General features: G+C 40.3%; 1 protein-coding gene across 1 annotated transcript in view; it reads right to left on the bottom strand.

Moving 5' to 3' along the window:
* Positions 1 to 607: 607 nt before the first annotated feature.
* The window catches only part of NKX6-1 (NK6 homeobox 1), a 21,126-nt gene continuing 4,932 nt past the window's right edge, over positions 608 to 16,801 (bottom strand). Inside the window, 4 exon segments of the mRNA XM_042470198.1 lie at positions 608 to 1,014; positions 7,076 to 7,082; positions 14,489 to 14,551; positions 14,553 to 14,649. Coding sequence (XP_042326132.1) covers positions 751 to 1,014; positions 7,076 to 7,082; positions 14,489 to 14,551; positions 14,553 to 14,649 — 431 coding nt within the window. The 3' untranslated portion in view covers positions 608 to 750.

Genomic DNA, 16,801 nt, shown 5'->3' with positions numbered 1-16,801 from the left:
CAAAGCATGCCCCTGACAGCTGGACCACCAAAGCTTGGGTGCCATTGAAGGTCCTTCCTCCCTCCTTTTTTTCTGTTGCTGGATAGAAAAATAGCTCTTCTTTACATCTGTCTGGAGGGAGCCACCTTCAAAGGGAGAGTGGGGGGGGGACTCCCAGGGTGACCAGATGTATCCTCCTTTTCCTGGCTATGTCCTCCATGTCAAACTTCTGTCCAGGAGGAATCCCACAATGTCCTACTCCCTTTGCAGCACAGCTGAGAAGCTGGGATTGACATTTCTGGGAGTGTGTTGAGCTTTTCTTCGTGTGGGTTCTCCTTTTTTCCTGGAAGGTCTTCCATTCATGACTAAGAAGTGTGGACTGACATTTCTAGGAGTGTGCTGAGCTTTTCTTCTGGCATGTCCTTCATTTTTTCCTGGAAGGGCCTCAGTTTTTCCTGGAAGGTCCTCTGTTCACAACTAAGAAACATGGACTGATATTTCTAGGGGTGGTTTGAGCTTTTCTTTGGGTGGGTTCTCCATTTTTCCTGGAAGACCCTTCGTTCATTCGTGATTAAGAAGCAGGGATTGACATTCCTAGGAGTGTGTTGAGCTTCCATTTTTGCCTAGAAGGGCTTCCATTTTATAGTGCCTCATCCTCCTTTGAGGTGAGGGCCATCTGGTCACCCTCCAGAGGTCGTGGTCCTCCATGGATGGGGCCAGGGGTGGGCAAGGGGGTCTTTAGGGAAGGGTCCTTCTCTGGCCCTCCATGGTCTAAGAGGAGCCCTCATTTTCTGATGTGTGGAGGACATGTGGAGGAAGACCACCAACTCCTCCAGTCTTGTGCTTCTTGAGGAGTTGTGTGATCTTCTCATCATCGGAATTGGGGTCCAAGGGCTTGTTGTAGTCATCGTCCTCCTCCTCATTTTCAGAGGCCCCCTTCAGACGTTCCGTCTCTGAGTCCTGCTTCTTCTTTGCCGTCGCCATTTCAGCTGCATGTTTTTTCCGCCATTTTGTCCGACGGTTCTGGAACCAAACCTGGCCCGGTGGAAAATGAAAACAGAGGGAAAGAGGGAAAGAAACGGGTTAAGTGGACAGAAATGAACCACAAATCCCAGAATTCCACAGCACTGAGCGATGGAAGTTAAAGCTGTATCAAACTACATTATTTCCACAATGCAGTTCCAACCGAGGAAAAAGACTGCAAGTCACACTGGGTTGCAAAGGAGAGCAATAAGTCTGTGATCTACATTTGCATTGAAATCTGTAGGGCCAATGTGAATTTCTTCACTTTGGCCAGATCCTGCCCCATGGGTTTTCTCATTTACAAAAACATCCTCTGTCTACGTGGAAATCATCCTCCCTTGCCACAAATACAGAGCTTGGAAAAGTTACCTGTTTGGACTACAACACCCAGAATCGCATAGCGAGCCTGGCCTGTGGCCAAGCAACTAAGTACTTCCAGTATTTCCATTATGGCTGGCGTCACCCAGTGCAGTAACTCATGGTGTCACCACCATCCCCATAGACCTCCTCCCATCCCACACCATACATGATCTTTAGTCATGTTTTTTTGTACTAATGTTGCTCATCGTGATTCCTGCATCTCACTAAATGTCATGGTAATAGTTGTGACATAAACAACTAGCATAATTAAAGTTCTATCTTTAAACTACAATATCATTCGCACAGCCTCAGTGCATTTACATATACATAGTTTCATATGATTGAAGTGAAAATTTGGTAAAAGGAGCTATTTTTTAAATAAAATTTTAAAAACCCTGGGGCCTTTCCTTTCTGCTCCCACTGAGCCTCACCCTACTCATCCAATCTCTTTATCATTTTAATAGGTAAATGCCACAGTCCATTTCTGCCCAAAGGCAGATGTATGAGGAGCAGTGACATCACCCCAGCGTAGGATGTCACCTGTTGCAGTTCGCACCCCCTGCACCTCCCTGGTGATGCCACTGAGTATTTCTAAGACTGCTTGGAGATCTGTGAGTCCATTGTTAAAAGTGTTTCTATTTCGGGTTAAGTTCTTTCATTCAGTGGTCTTGAGGATGTGCTCCAAAAAAGAAAGCAGCCACATGAGTGATGGGTCATGAGCAGTAGGCAAAGACTGCATCCACACTGCAGAAATAATGTGGTTTGACACCACTTTTAAGTGCCATGGTTCCATGCTATGGAATTCTGAAAATGGTAGTTTGTTGGGCCACAGCACTTAAAGTGGTGTCAAACCACACTATTTCTGCAGTGTGGATGCAGCCAAAGGTCCCACCTCTCAGCCCATGATTCTCCCATGATAACCACCCACCCACTTTCAATGTCATGACACGATATATATCATTCTATCAAGCATCTATAATCCAAGTTAATTTAATGGGGCTAACCAAAGAAGTAAAGTAATGCCCTAGACTTTTAATTTTTTTATTAGCTTCCTCTTCTGGATACTATGGACTGCTAAAAAGGCCAATAAATGGGACCTAGAGCAAACCAATGCTAAACTCTCTCTTGAAGCCAAGATGACTAAACTGAGGCTGTTGTACTTTGGCCATATCATGAGAAGACATGACTTACTGGAAAAGATAATAATGCTTGGTAAGGTAAGAAGGAAGCAGTAAAAGAGGACCACATTCCAGATGGATAGACTCAATCAAAGAATCCATTTGCTAGTCCCAACTAGATACATGCATCTACATATGTTCCCATTAATTCAGTGAGTCCATGCCAATTTGGACTAGCAATTGGATGTAACCACCTTGAACTCCTGGGGGGTGGGGGATATGAAATAAATAAAATCATTAAACCCATAGAACAGAGTAGGGAAAAGAGATGTAAGTCAATTTACATGCCTAGATCCTAAATCCAGCTGCTCTGGAGTAATCCAACAATTCTATCAACTAAAATGGAATTGTCTCCTAGATCAGCAGGTCTGGAGTAATTCAGCAATTCTATCAAAGTAAATGAATAGAAATTACCCCTACACGAGGGGTGGAAATCATGTGGCTCTCCAGATGCTGCTGAACTATAGCTCTCAGCATTCTTCACCATTGATAATTGCAAGCCAACAACATCTGGATGTCCACACAATCCCCCTCCTCATCCTAAGGAAAAATTCTTAGGCTTGAGAGACTCCCTGTCTGAAATCTTAGAGCTCTTATGAGTCAGTGAAAATATCACATTGGTTTAGTGGAACGAATGGTAGACCTTGGCACCAGTTTATTCTCTGCTAAGCCTGGATTTAGCAAACTGTGGGCCACCAGATGTTGTTAAGGCTGCAATTCCCAGCTTTTTGGCTATTCTGCTGTGCACTGATGGGAACTGTAGTGGGGAAAAAACAAAGGGGGGGATTAGTAGTTTCTAAACTACTATTGCTTTCAATCACTGTGTGAACCTTTCTAATAAAGTTATACCTTTAACATTGCCCATAGCTGCCCATGGCTATTGAACATGTTATGAGCCTTTATTTCACTGTTAATGGGGGAAACCATGCCCTATGAGGAATGACTTAGGGAGCTGGGGATGTTTAACCTGGAGAAGAGAAGGTTAAGAGGTGATATGATAGCCCTGTTTAAATATTTGAAGGGATGTCATATTGAGGAGGAAGCAAGCTTGTTTTCTGCTGCTTCAGAGACTAGGACCCGGAGCAATGGGTGCAAGCTCCAGGAAAAGAGATTCCATCTCAACATCAGGAGGAACTTCCTGACAGTAAGGGCTGTTCGACAGTGGAACAAACTTCCTCGGAGTGTAGTAGATTCTCCTTCTCTGGAGGTCTTTAAGCAGAGGCTAGATGACCATCTGTCGGGGATGCTTTGATTTGGATTTCCTGCATGGCAGGGGGTTGGACTGGATGGCCCTTGCGGTCTCTTCCAACTCTATGATTCTATGATTCAGTATGTATTAGCTAAAATCATGAAGTTGTTTCCAGGCTTAGTAAAATTTAGACCAGGCCCACTGAAATCAAGGAGACAAGTTAGATATGGCTACATTAAGCCCCATTGTTTTTAGTGGGTCTACACTATGCAAGGTACCAGATCATGTCTGATCCTGGAAGCTAAGCAGGGTCAGCCCTGGTTAGTACTTGGATCAAAGATCACCAATGAATACCAGATGCTGTATGTTATATTTCAGAAGAAGGAACTGGCAAATACACCTCTGAGTATTCCTTGCCTAAGAAACCCTATGAAATTAATAAATCCACAGTTAACTTGAAGGCACATATGCATCTCTACATAAACACACACACACCTCTAAGCATGATTAAGTCTAGATCCCACCCATTGAATCAATTGCCCTGATCAATTAAAAAGTTGATTGCAACTTAACCAGTGGCATGTTTCCCATTTTAAAAGATAACTACTGCAAACACAAATATTAGAAAAACAGTGAGTGGCAGATATTGCTTTAGAAGCATTCTCTCTTGCACACAGAGGAAATACTTCTTCTAAGAGGTTGCATTCTAGAAGATATATATGACTTTACAATATATATGATGTTTTCTCTATGGTTTTGTAATATACCTGCGATGGAGATACAGTAACTGTATTTTGTTATCACATCAAGAGACTTTGAAAGCACTGATGCTTTCTCAGACACAAGGCACATGAAAATAAATGGAAGAAAATGTAATGGCACCTCCCATTCCTTTTAGTGCGCCTTACAGAATGGTTGCTTGTTAAGGTGGCTGTTTACTACCCCAATATTCAATATATCATTGAATACAAAGGTCAGGCTTGTCCCTGCCATAATAATTCCTATTTCCATGTATGGGTGTGAAAGCTGACAGGAAGAAAATCACTTCATTTAAAATGTGGTGCTAGGAGAGCTTTATGGATACCATGGATTGCTAAAATGACAAATGAATGGGTCTAAGAGTAAATCAAGCCTGAATTTTCTCTGGAAGCCAAAGTGACTAAACTGAGGCTATCAAACTTTTGTATCATGAGAAGACATGATTCATTTGAAAAGATCTTAATACTTGGTAAGATAGAAGGCAAAGTCAGTGCGGTGTAGTGGTTTGAGCCTATGACTCTGGACACCAGGGTCCAAATCTCCACTCAAGCATGAAAACCTACTGGGAGACTTTGGACAAGTCACATTCTCTCCACCTCAGAGGATGGCAATGGCAGACTCCCTCTGAAGGAACTTTCCAAGAAACCCCTGTAATAGGTTTGCCTTAGGGTCACCATAAGTCAAAACGACTTGAAGGCACACAAGAACAACAAGGTAGAAGGTAATAGGAAAATAGGAAGGCTGCATTATTATTTTTTAGGGGGGTGGGGGTAGACTCCATCATGGAAGCCACTGCTCTGAGTTTGCAAGTCCAACCTTAGCAGATCTGGGCTTCTCATAAGCATCTAGTTAGCTAATGTAGGACCAGAATGCCCAATCAGATGGCTCTTGGGTCTGATCTACCACAGGTTTATTATTATTATTATTATTATTATTATTATTATTAGGTACTTAAAGAGAACTTAGCAGTGGAGGCATCCTGGATCTCAAAGGAAGTATCTTTTTGTGTTGCTAATGGTATTTAATTTTTATTTCTTGGACTTTAAAATGCTTTGTCTCCCAATACCCACATAGCCAGAAGGAGGAGTGACATGCCTGCATGGATATTTCTCCATGGCATCTTAACTCAGAACAGTACCAGCTGGAAGCCAATGGAGCTTTGAATGCCTGGGAGTTAAAAGTATTTTGTGCATTTTGATTGGGCCAATAAAGGTATCATGATTTGGGATGTTATTGTACTTTACCAGTGGTGTGTTCTCTTTCTTGTAGGCTTGCTGAGAGCGAGCATGGTGAAGTGGTTTGAGTGTTGGATTAAAATGCTGGTATACCAAGGTTTGAATCCCCATTCAGCCATGGAAACCCCCAGAGTGACCTTGGCCAAGCCACATCCTTTCAGCCTCAGAGGTGGGCAACTGCAAACCTCTTCGTAGTATATCTTTCCAAGAAAACACTATCTTAGGGTTGCCATAAATTGGAGTTAGCTTGAGGGCACCCAATTCCAACAAAATTTCTACCAAGTAAAAGCTGTTAGTTCTGCATGTCCAGGATCACCAAGATCCTTGCTATGCCAAACATATACCTCCATTGAAAATGGGAGATCTTGTGCAGAAGGAGATTCCTGTATAAAGCAGTATTTTGCAATATCTCAGATAGAGATGATGGCTGTCCATTGAACTGGCCAGGCATCTTTCAGTATCTATATGCATCCACAGGCATATTTGCTGATTCCAACTCCAGGAAGTAAATTCCACTGAAATCAATGGGATTTGCTTCCAAGCAAATGAGATTGAGACTGTGCCACCTTTTTTATTACCACAATCAGCATTATTAATAGTCTTTCCATCATATATAGAATCATGGCTACATCTGTAGCCATTACTTTAATGCATTAATTCATCAACTAAGTTGACATTCATATTCATACTACAAAACCCTGCACATGGCTACTCAGAAGCAAGTCTTGGGGAATTCAGTGGAACTTGCTCACATATAACTCAATACAGGATTTCATGCCTAGTGTGAAATGCATCCAAACCTTACTTACTGTCATCCTGGTTTTTGTTACTGTATCATTAATACTCCTGAGTACCAAAAAGTACACAAAAATACATTTGAATACCAAAGCCTCAAAGGGATAATTAATAGTAATGAACAGTCATAGCATGGCCACCATTATCATTAAAGATTATTTGAAACTATTATCATATGTCTGCCCATCGTGACAACATTTGTTTCATTAACTGTTATCTGTTCCATAATTATTGTGGCTGCTTCAAAGCTATTATAACATAGTGCTCTATTTATATTTTATACTTATTGTATAATAAGTATAAATGATTCCTTTTTTCCTTCAAACAATGGAGGGATTCTGTAAAAAACAACAACAACCAGCTACTAACAGGATGTCAAATATTAATATAATGTTATCTCTCCTTCCAGCAAAGCATGTTTGATGCTGAGGGTTTAGTGCAGTTACCTAAACGTGTTTGTATTCTCAGTAGACCAATACAATTCCCAGACATTTTTATCACTAATAGGAAAGGCTGGCTCATAATGTACTCCTAAACTGATTCTAAAAAGGTCCCACTTTTAGGCTTCCTCCCAGTTAGATAGTCTTCAAATATCAGCCTTTATCCCAGTTTTAATGCAAGTTCCCTCCCATGCTTTAATGCAAAACCCCATGCTCACTCATTAAGGAGCAAGACCCATTCAGATCAGTGAGACTTACTTCTGAGTAAACATGAATAGAAAAGGGGTATAACTGCATTTTCAGACTCATCCCTTCTGTTGACTGACTTCTTTTTTCTCCCTACTATCAAAGTTCAGACTGTAGGGACTTCGGGGTTGCAAACGGTTTCCCCTTTCCCCAACTCTATGCCATAAAGAAGGTTATAGGAAAGCCAGCATGCTGCAGTGGTTGGAGTGTTGGACTAGGATCCCCAGATACATCCCAGGACTAGGGTTCCCAGATACCCACTTGGCCACATAAATTCTCTGGGTGATCTTGAGCAAATCACACTCTCTCAGCCTCAGAGGAAGGCAGTGGCAAACCTCCTCTGAACACTTCTTGCCAAGAAAACCCCCAATAAGTATGCCTTAGGGTTGCCATAAGTCAGATATTACTTGAAGACACACAGTAACAACAAAAAGAAGGTTGTAGAGTGGGAACCACAATTAGATAGCCCAGCTGTCATCACTGAGGTGACAATCTAAGGACTTTTCAATACCACTTATTAAGTACCACTTCAAGTTTCTTCTGTTGAAACCAGGAACATTCAAAAATATTTCACTTGGGCTGGATGGTACCCAAGAGTGACAGACAGTACCTTTATAACTTTACAGTATTGTCTAAAGAGTTCTCCCCCTCCAAAAAAGTAATTAAAAAGTGCCCCAATGCTAACTCTTGGGCACTTTATCCCTTATTAACAGGGCGGCCTTCCTGCAGAAAGGCTGCTTCGAGTTCCAATGATGTATATACAGTACGGACTGCCTTTTGGGCAGACAGGTGGGTTACTACACTTTTAGTCCCAGTTGGATTGGATTTTGGCAGAAGTGTGGCTGAATGTTGGGGCAAATTGGGGCCACTGCTTCCCAAATACAAATTATAGTTCCCCACCCCCACCCCCCCAAAAAAAAGTTTCTTCAGACCCAAATTTCTAGCAACTGGTTTCTAGCAACTTAAAACGTCACTTCTGCATTTACCTGTATTTAGAAAGACAGTTTGAGCATCCCAAGAAAAACAGCAGGCAAAGTTCTCAAGGAAATGAAAAGGCAGAAAATGCAAGAGCTCAGGGTGGGCAGGAATTCATAGACTCACCTTTTGAAATGCTAGAAATTTAAGCAATGAAGGAAGATTTCATGGGGTCAGAATTCATATGGGGGGCAATGCCCTCATCCCCCCCCCCTTACACACTATATTCAACCACACACATACAATATACACAGGTGTGTGTGTGTTGACCTATACACTAAATCTTAGTGACCAGAACAATCTTTTGAATAAAACCTGTGAACTGAATCATTAAAAAAAATACCTCCCTTTTCTTCACTGACTGGTCTACCTTCTATTTAGTTTTTCTTCCGAGTTCCCTTCTTATCTGCTTTTCTATTCCCTTTCGCTTCTCCTTTTAATTTGTTTTCCTCCAGACAAGCCCCTATCTCCATCCTGAAACTATCTCCATCTCTGTGCATTTAGTTTATTAACCCCTCTTATGTGTCATTCAGTGACACATTCAGACTCTGCCTCTTAGGTCTGCGAATCCAAACAGGGGGAGGGTTAAAGAAAAATGATATGCCAGCCTGATAAAGATACCCTCCCCATGCCATCTTAACTAAGGACAGAAACAACAAAATGCAGGCATCTTACTAACATCTCTAATTTTTCTCCTGTTTGGTTTGTAACACCTTGCCTGATGTTATAACACTCTTATTATTATTATTATTATTATTATTATTATTATTATTATTATTTGCAAGCTTGTTTGGCAGGATGGTGCCAATCCTATGGAAACATGCAACCAGAATTTCTGCATCTTTACGCAGGAGAAAGTCCAGTTAACTGCAATAAAATTGTATTGTATAGAGAGACAGACAGACAGACAACTATATAGATATATATACAGCTACAGCAACTATATCGATACCATCCTATTTTCCATTCCTATATGTGTAGTTGTGAGAACTGACCAGTGGAGAAAACAGTCAGGAAGAAAATAAACCCATTGGAAATAGAAACCAAAATCCATCAATGATACCTTTATTGGCCAACTGAAAGGCACTTGTTGCAAGCTTTCAAATATACTTGTTGTAAGTATATTTGGCCAATAAAGGTTGGCCAATAGAGGAATCACTGATGGATTTTTGTTTGTGTTGTTAAATGGCCAACACAACAGCAACCCCTGGATGTTTTCCATTTGAAATGTGATGAAGAAGAAGAGTTCCACCGAAAGACTGCTTTAGTTTCGTTGTTGTGTACCTCCAAGTCGTTTCTGACTTATGGGGACCTATCACAGGGTTTTCTTGGCCAGATTCAGAGGGAGTTTGCCTTTGCCTTCCCCTAAGGCTGAGAGAATGTGACTTCTTGCCCAAGGTCACCCAGTGGGTTTCCATCTCTGAGCTGGATTCAAATCCTGAGAGTCAGATCCAAGGCTCAAACCATTTACACACTCGGCTCTGCAATAAAAATTACTCCAGGTAAAAGTTTTACCTAGACTTGTATCGAGTTTGGACGATAAGCTTCTTGGAAGCAGTGGAACTTCCTTCAAAAGCAAACTTTAATAGAAATAGATATCATTTCATGGTGGTTTTTTTAATGTTATAATTACTGTTTATCTAAACGTTTATACAGTCTGAGAGAATTCAGAAGGTCTCTCTCTCTCTCTCGCTAATCCTAATATATATAAAATATATAAGAAGTAAAGTAAAATTTCGTCAAGCATCAAACTTTTTTCGGCAAAAGAATAAGTAACAATCGAACATTATTGCAAAGGCCAAGCTGGAAATATTAGGAAATTATTATTAGTATTATATATAGGCTAATAAAATATGCTAATTATTATTAGAGCTAATAAAAATTGGATAAAATAATAAAATTAAAAAATAAAAAATAGCACTAATTATTATTATTAGCTATTATTCCTTAGTCAATGAAACCAGGAGAAGGCAACTTTTTTTCCCACAGACTAATATTCCATATACATTTACTTAGGAGTAAGTTCTGTTGAAGTCGGAATAGGGAATTTAACTTTATGAAAGATAAAGACCTTTCTAATAATAATAAATAATACGTAGAAACATTTTTAGGAGTGGGAGCAGGAAAAACAGTTACAGATAATAGAACACTAAACAGAATAAAACCCAAAACGTTTCCAGCTTGAGCTATTTATATCATAACAAAAATATACAAGAATTAAAAAAGAAAAAGAAAGAAGAAGAAGAAGAAGAAAGAAAAGAAAAAGAAGGGAAAAAGGTGACGAAACAGGGGAAAATAAAAAAACAGAAACAAAAAAAAAAAAATATAAACAAAAAAATAATAAAAAAAAAAAAAAAAAAAAAAATAAAACAATCAAGTATTTCAAGAATCATTTATCCAAAAAGCCTTTCACATATTTCTGAAGACTGTGATAAGAGATAGATGAAGGATGATGATGATAGAGATGAGAGAGATGAGGATCAGAATTAGTCATGCTCAGAGTAACCCATAAAACCATAATATATAATCAAACCAGGGGGTTTTTAATGGTGTTTCAGTTACGCTTTTAACTTTTGATACTTTTTATCTCATTTTATACTGTTTTAGATGATTTTAACTGTTTTAAATTTTTATTGTAATTGGATCCCTTCTGAAGAAAGGGGCATCGAAATGAAATAAATAATAAATGTAATATAAATAGTTTGTTCGCTATGGTTGAAGTTGACCCATTGATCCCACTGGGCCTACAACTAGGTTAAAACTCAACCTGGATCCAGCCCACATCATCAGGTCGGGGTTTCTTGTTTTCCTGTTATTCAGAAGCCTCCCTCATTCATTTTGCAGCCTCTCTCACATCGTTTCCAGGGACAAAATAGGGTCTCCAGATCACAGATCATCTGCAAAGTCTTTGGCTTGCAAAGGCTTGTCTGGAGAGTTGGAAAGAAAGGTTGAAACAGATAATACTGCCTCCTAAAAATCCCCATTTGACCAGGATCCCCTATCATCCATTGATATCAATGCATGGAAAGAGGGGGCTTTTGTGAAAAAAGCCTCACCACTTTCATGCCTCTCGTTAACTCACTTCTCTTCCCAGGGGAATAAAAAAATGTCCTTTTCATTCCAGAGGATGAGAGGAGCCAAAATTACTGAGAACAGCCAGACAAAATGGACATGATCCAGACAGCACTAGTTATAGGAAAGCCCTCACTTCTTGCAAAGTCCCCCCTGAATATGTGTGACTAACATTACAGTATAATAATGCAATTCAATTAAACGACACCTTTCCTGCAGTTAAACTTTGATGAACTAAAGAGTCCCCTTCATGGCTGCATTTATATAATATAGGAAGGTATAGAAGCAAATGCTAGTAAGTATGAGTGTCACAAAAGTCTGGGGTTTGTTTGGAAAGACCAACCAACTAATAGGTTGTTTGTGGACTGAAGTAAGTCCCCCTGAATTCAAAGGGGCTTAAAGCCAGGCAAGAGAAATATGATGGCAAAGCAAATAGATAGAACAGATAGATGGCAAAGAGATAGACAGATTTGAGAAAAGTGTTACAAATTCAATTCCAGAAAATGACTCAATTTCTATATCGGAGGATGTCTCCCATATATATATATAATATATATATAATATATATATAATGGAGACTTCCTCCGATCTAGAAATTGAAATGCATTTTCTGAACTGGGTTTGTAACACTTTTCCACAAATAACGATAGATATAGATAGATAGATAGATAGATAGATAGATAGATGATAATATAGATAGTAGATAGATAGATAGACAGACAGACAACTCCTCCAGATCTGGAAATTTAAGTGCATTTTCTGGAATTGGATTGGTAAAGCTTTTCTACAAATACATAATATTCCCCAGTTTGTGCAAAATAGATGCAAAACCAGATGCAAAAAATACCCCTTTTGACTGGACTTGCAGTGTCAAACACCACAATATTATTATTTTTTAGTGTATTCTTATTTATTCCTGCTCAGAAGGCCTTAAATTGAACTTCTTCCCGTGAAGCTACGAAAGCTCCTGCTGCCAACTCCTTCTTTCATCAGTTAGTCTGAAAGGTGCTACAGATCTCTTTACCTACTGCTTCTGCAGACTAACACGGCTATGTCTTGGAATCCTTCCCTGTTAATTTTGCCTAGGAACTGCAGGCTTCATAGCTTACTGAGGCGACGGTGCTTCGTTTTTTTCTACTCAGAAGTAAATCCATATGAGTGTTTTTAAAAAAGGGACAAGCTCCCAGATAAGTATGTTTAGAACTGCAATTACTGCAGTTAAAGTGATAAACTGAATTATTGTGTGTTTTTGGACCTAAGAGTCCACTCCATCACTCCATCCCTGATCTCTAATATAGGAAAGTGAAGGCTAATAAAATATTTAGCCTAGAAGGGGTCCTAAAACTTCGAGAGATTTAAGACTAACCAACAAATAGTTGTGTTGTTTGTTGTTTGTTGTGTGTTCTGTGCCTTCAAGCCCTTTCTTAAGATGACCTTGGGGACCAGACAATCCTGAAGTATAAAGATATATCACTGGATCTAAAGTAAGGATGGTCTAGTGCCATCCTATTTCCTTTTCTATAGTATGGTTGAGAAAGCTGGACAGTGAAGGAAGCAGAAAGGAAGGAAAGAACTGATTTGAAAAGTGCGGAGAAGAGAAAGAGCTCATCCAGATGGATGTATCAAAGAGTCTGCAAGATTTTTGGAGCATGGCTGAGCATAGCATGACTTGAGGTCTCTCTCTTCTTAAGTCGTTGTTGACTTGACAACTCAACAACAGCAAGGAGAACCTACCAAGGACTTTTCCTGGAAGATTTGTTCAGAAGGGGTGTGCCATTGCAGTCCCCTAAGGCGAGAGAGTGTGACAGAAAGGGAACTTTGAACCCTGGTCCTCAGAGTCATCGCTCAAACCTCTGCACTAAGTGGGCTCTCAGCAGGGTTTTGTTGTTGTTGTGTGCCTTCAAGTCATTCCAAGATAGGGCCACCCTACCGTAGGGTTTTCCAAGGACGGTTTGCCACTGCCTTCTCTGAGGCTGAGAGAGTGGGACTGTAAATAATCTCCAGACGGATTCCCATTGAGTCCAGTGCAGAACTGGAATCTGGGTGGCTTCATCCAGCAACTAAAGTGGAGTCCACCAGCCATGCCAAACTCCATCCTGCGATCCCTAAACCTGTTGAATTGGGGAGTAAGCACCACTGATGCCCTAGTAAGCGTGAAACCCTATGTGCCTCTACTCAGAGGCCTTTCAGTGGGATCTAAGAGATCGGGACCTTAGCGTCCTTTTAACGACTGCCACAAATGTTTCCACTCCATTTTTAGTTTCTTACCAAAGGTAGAAGAGCCTCTTCTTATCCGTGGAGGCGGGTTTGAAAACAAGTGGGGCTTACTCACCAGGAAACTCCAGATCGGTCAACCCGACTGGTTAAAGTCTCCTCTTGTAGTAAACTTAACGAGCTGTGGATCGAGACCATTAAAAAATGGATGTTAAACCCTCCCACATACACTCTCACACCTCACACTCACACTCAACAAACACACACTGCTCGGATTTGCCTCCAGTCCTAAATATATATTTCCCCTGGAAGAAGTCTGAGTTGACTTTTACCTTGTTTGCAACGAGGAAAGTATTAGCAAATTTGGAATGGGAAAGAAATGAGAAATGAGAGTGAAGACAATTGAGCCTCCTTGGGCTGCATCCACACTGGAGGACACCTGGTTGGCACAACCGACTTACTCTTTTTTGGCTCAAGGCTATGGAATCTGGGAGTTGGGTTTGTTGTGGGGCCCAGAGCGGAACTAATATGCATACATAACATATACTATGTGTGTGTACTATACATACATCATATGTACGTGTATATGTGTATATAGATATATAATATAATACATAACAAAACACTGTGAATAAATATACATGTATATATAGCATACATAAACACATCTATATGCACGTGGGTATGTATGTATATATGCATATAAATACAACTGTGCATAATTTGTGTGTATATATAAATAAATATATACACACTTCGTGCACACAATGCACACATACACAAACACACGTGTGTGTGTTGCATTATACAAAGACACAGTGCAACCTACTCCAATTCCCAGAATCCATAGCCAAGTTGAGCCAGGAAAAAGAGTTAAAGCGGTGCACAAACCGGGTTATTTCTCCAGTGTGGATGCAGAAAGGGGAGGCCCTTTTGGCATCCCTCTTGGGCCTGAAACTGAAGTGGAGGGCGAGGTGCTGGAGGAGGAGGAGAGGAGAGGAGGAGGAGGAGGCTCACCTTGACCTGGCTCCAGTCATGCCCAACGAATAGGCCAGCCTGGCCCTCTCAGGCCCCGCCAGGTACTTGTCTGCTCGAAGTTCTTCTCCAAGCGAAGATCTGCTGCCCGGAGAAGTGGGCCGCGTGCTTCCGCTTGCCGTCCTTGTCCAGCAGGATCGAGCCCTGGTCTGCAACACAGAGACAGACAGATGGTGTGTGGTATGTATATATATATATATAATATATATATATATATATATAGATATATATATATTATACGTCATAGAAAAGGTCATGAAAGAAAAAGAGAAGATACAGTTTTTTTAGGTTGATAACACACACACAATATATATATATATATATATAATATATAACACACACACACACACACACACTACATATAACATACACATACATAATATATATAGCATAAAACACACAACACACATATACAACACATACACTTCATATATATATACACACATATACATATTATATACATACATATAATATACATACACATAATCTTATTATACACACACACACAATATACATACACACACACTATAATATCTATAATCTTTGCTGAAACCTCCCTCCCCCAAGTTTTATTAGCCCTTAAAAGTACTTCACTGGATGAATGGGGAATAATTATTAAGCCGTGTGTGTGTGGTGTGTGTGTGTGTGTGGAATTAAACCAACAAAACTCTGTGTGTGTGTGCAGGCTGTTTTCTTCCGTCTTCATTTACTGTATTTCACTACTTGTGTGTGTGTGTGTGTGGTGTGTGTGTTGTGTAAGACACACACACACACAAACACACACATACATTGAAACCAATACACTTACAAGTAAATGAAGAGCAGTGGGAAGGGCACGCGTGATTCCCTCGGAAGGGCTTCGCGCGAACGAAACTATCTTTCGGATTTGTAGGGTTTTTTGTGGGTTTTTGGGGTTGTGTGGCCACGATCTAGAAGAGTTTCTTCCCGACTCATCTTTCCGATTCTTGTGTCGTTGTTCAACAGAGAAGAGAAAAACATCTGCAACGGGAAAGGCATGCAAAGCGGGTCCGCTATCAACTCTTTTTACATTCACGATTGGAAATCCGCTTGGAAATCCGGATTTTGGGGGGAAATATGAGTCGGATCATAGCCGAAAGAATGACTAAATACCCGAGTTCGCATTCCCGCTCGGTTGCCAAAATCTGTCCAGAAGGAAAAGGCGAAAAAGAAAAGAAGGAACGACTCGTTTTTAGAAAATATCCCAGCTATTTAAAGATTTGCTAGAGCCGTTTCAAAAGACAATAAATGACCCCTGATTTATATGTGTGTGTGTGTGTATTAGTATGGAATATATAATAAAATAGAATACATACTGTAATAAATAATATAAAATAGATTCCATGAATGGTACATTAAATACGTCGCAAAAACTAGAGGAACCCGACTTTGCCGTTAAAACAAAAGAACAACGTTAGTTCCGCTAAAAAGATTTTAAATCCCCAAAAAAGGATTTTAAATCCCCCAAAAGGCATGCATTTAAAATGTCAAATTCGCTGCCTCCTTTTTCCGAAAATGAAAGAAAAGCGAAAGCAAAAAGCTTTTAAAATACTGTAAAACGGAACTTTTCATCAAGATCTAACGCGTTGCAGTTGGATTTACTTGTGAGTAGTTCCCGTTACAAATGCACCTCAAGTCGGAGGGGAAAGCCTATGCAAGGATCAACGCCTTCCTTTCCTTTAGGAAAGGAATAACGTTCACCTCTGCCTCGTTACATACAAATAAGGAATGCCAGACAGATTAAAATGGTAATTATTCCCCGTTCATCCGACAGAAATGCTTTTAAAAGCCAATAAAACTTGGAAGGAGGAACGTTTTCAGCAAAGATTGTGGGAATTGTTTTCCCCTTCTCTTTCTGCCTCAACAAAAGTAATTTGGGGGGGGGGGAGAAATTTAGGGAAGAAAGAAACGAAACCGACTTCAGACCGATTTTGGGAATAAATTGAAGACAAAACGGGAAATAAAGATGATCGCGGCTCAACTTGACCTAATTCTCGCTTCCGAAGACGTTAAGAACGAATTATTTTTGCGATCGTTTCTTTCCAGTTGTGTTGAACTCAGTTGTTGTTGTTGTCGTTGCTGTTGTTGTGTGCTTTCAAGTCATTTCCGACTTATGGAGACCCTAAGAGTTTTTCCTGAGGCTGAGAGTGTGTGACTCGCCCTTTGGGTTTCCCTAGACCAGGGAGGACTTGAACCCAGGACTCTAGTCCAACGCTCAAATCATTGCACCACCAGCCGCCCTTACTTCGGAGCAAATCCGTAGACGTTTACACGCATCCGCAC

Source organism: Sceloporus undulatus, chromosome 5 (assembly GCF_019175285.1).
Source record: "Sceloporus undulatus isolate JIND9_A2432 ecotype Alabama chromosome 5, SceUnd_v1.1, whole genome shotgun sequence".
NCBI classification, from domain to species: Eukaryota; Metazoa; Chordata; class Lepidosauria; order Squamata; family Phrynosomatidae; genus Sceloporus; species Sceloporus undulatus.
This window is presented reverse-complemented; position numbering and strand designations above follow the sequence as displayed.